Source organism: Suricata suricatta, chromosome 6 (genome assembly GCF_006229205.1).
Source record: "Suricata suricatta isolate VVHF042 chromosome 6, meerkat_22Aug2017_6uvM2_HiC, whole genome shotgun sequence".
In the NCBI taxonomy this organism is placed as follows: domain Eukaryota; kingdom Metazoa; phylum Chordata; class Mammalia; order Carnivora; family Herpestidae; genus Suricata; species Suricata suricatta.
In genome coordinates this window covers 147,333,386-147,334,614 of record NC_043705.1, presented here as the reverse complement: position 1 = coordinate 147,334,614, position 1,229 = coordinate 147,333,386, and the positions used below count along the sequence as shown (strand labels likewise).

At 61.6% G+C, this 1,229-nt stretch overlaps 1 protein-coding gene across 1 annotated transcript; it reads right to left on the bottom strand.

Moving 5' to 3' along the window:
* Window positions 1–159: 159 nt before the first annotated feature.
* On the bottom strand, window positions 160–1,211 carry LOC115293587 (pachytene checkpoint protein 2 homolog). Its single transcript, XM_029941303.1, has 2 exons — window positions 1,088–1,211; window positions 160–364 (listed from the first exon to the last, which is right to left on the bottom strand). The coding sequence occupies exons 1-2, from the start codon at window positions 1,177–1,179 to the stop codon at window positions 160–162; spliced, it is 297 nt and encodes a 98-aa protein (XP_029797163.1). The 5' UTR covers window positions 1,180–1,211.
* Between the last annotated feature and the right edge of the window lie 18 nt (window positions 1,212–1,229).

Here is a 1,229-nt window from a genome sequence, read left to right as displayed (position 1 = left end):
AGCAAGCGGATACCCATGACACTGACACTTCTTTTTTCTTTTTTAGTAAACTCAACGCCCACTGTGGAGCCTGAAACCCATGAACCTGAGATCAACAAGATGGCATGACCCGCCAAATGAGCCAGCATGGTGCCACCGCGACACTGACTTCGTATTCTACTAGGGATTAGCGATTTCTTGGCAACGTGAGTCAGTTACCTGTGGGTCTTTAACCTTCAACTCGGTGTCAACAATAGACACAGACTGCACGTTTCTGCTCAGAAAAGGATCATCAAACTCAATCCACGTGTAGTCACCAAACACAATGTTATGTCTGTTGAGCAGCTTTCTAACGCTCAGCTTTATATCTTCTTTTTTGGCAGTGCTGGGGAAACAAATAAGAGCCAGGAATCAGCTCTACGTTTACAGCAGAATTGTAAACGGAAGTGCTTTTTACAAAACCAGACTGGGGGTCAGAAACGGCAACCGTGCAGACAAGAGCCGGGGGATCAGCCCCAAGCCACGCTTTGGCGGCAGGGGCAGAGGCTGCTGGAGGGCAGGGCCGGGCTCTCCTGCCGAGGAAGGGGCGACAGCAACAGCTCCTGCCCCCCTGGGCTGCCGCGAACCGCCTGGCACGGAGAGCGCTCGCAGGGGTCACCACCGTTACCAACGAAGGAGCCAAGCTCCCACGGCCGTGGGGTGCCGCCTGAGTCTGCACTTTAAGGAAACCCCCAGGCCTGTGACTCATCTGGGAAAACGCTGACACTTTCAGACGGGCATTCAAGGCTTCCAGGAGGCCGACTGGCTCTGACCATACCTGCCTCCGCCCCGCCTCCCACCCCGCACCAGCTCACCTTCGGGCTCTGCCCCAGCCTCGCCCTCGCAGGCAGGCAGGTCCAGGAAGGTCCACGCTCCCGGGCGCCCGCCCCACACAGCCATACCCACACCCCTCTCACAGCGGCCGGCGACAGGGCTTCGCTGGGGTCCGGGAGCCTCAGGGAGCAGCAGGGGCGACCCCACAGTCCGACAAACGCCGGCTCCGAGGATAGCGTGCACACGCTCCCTTCCTCCCCGGCCCCGTCCGCTCGGGCGCGGCGCCCGGGTTCACCTGCCGCTCCGCTGGTGCACCTCCACGTGGACGGTCGGCGCCTCGGCCACGCAGGGCAGAGCCTGCTTCAGGTCGCCCACGGCCTCGTCCATGGCGCCGCCTGGAGCAGCAGGGGCCCGGCCGGAGCGTGGCCGCCGCCGCC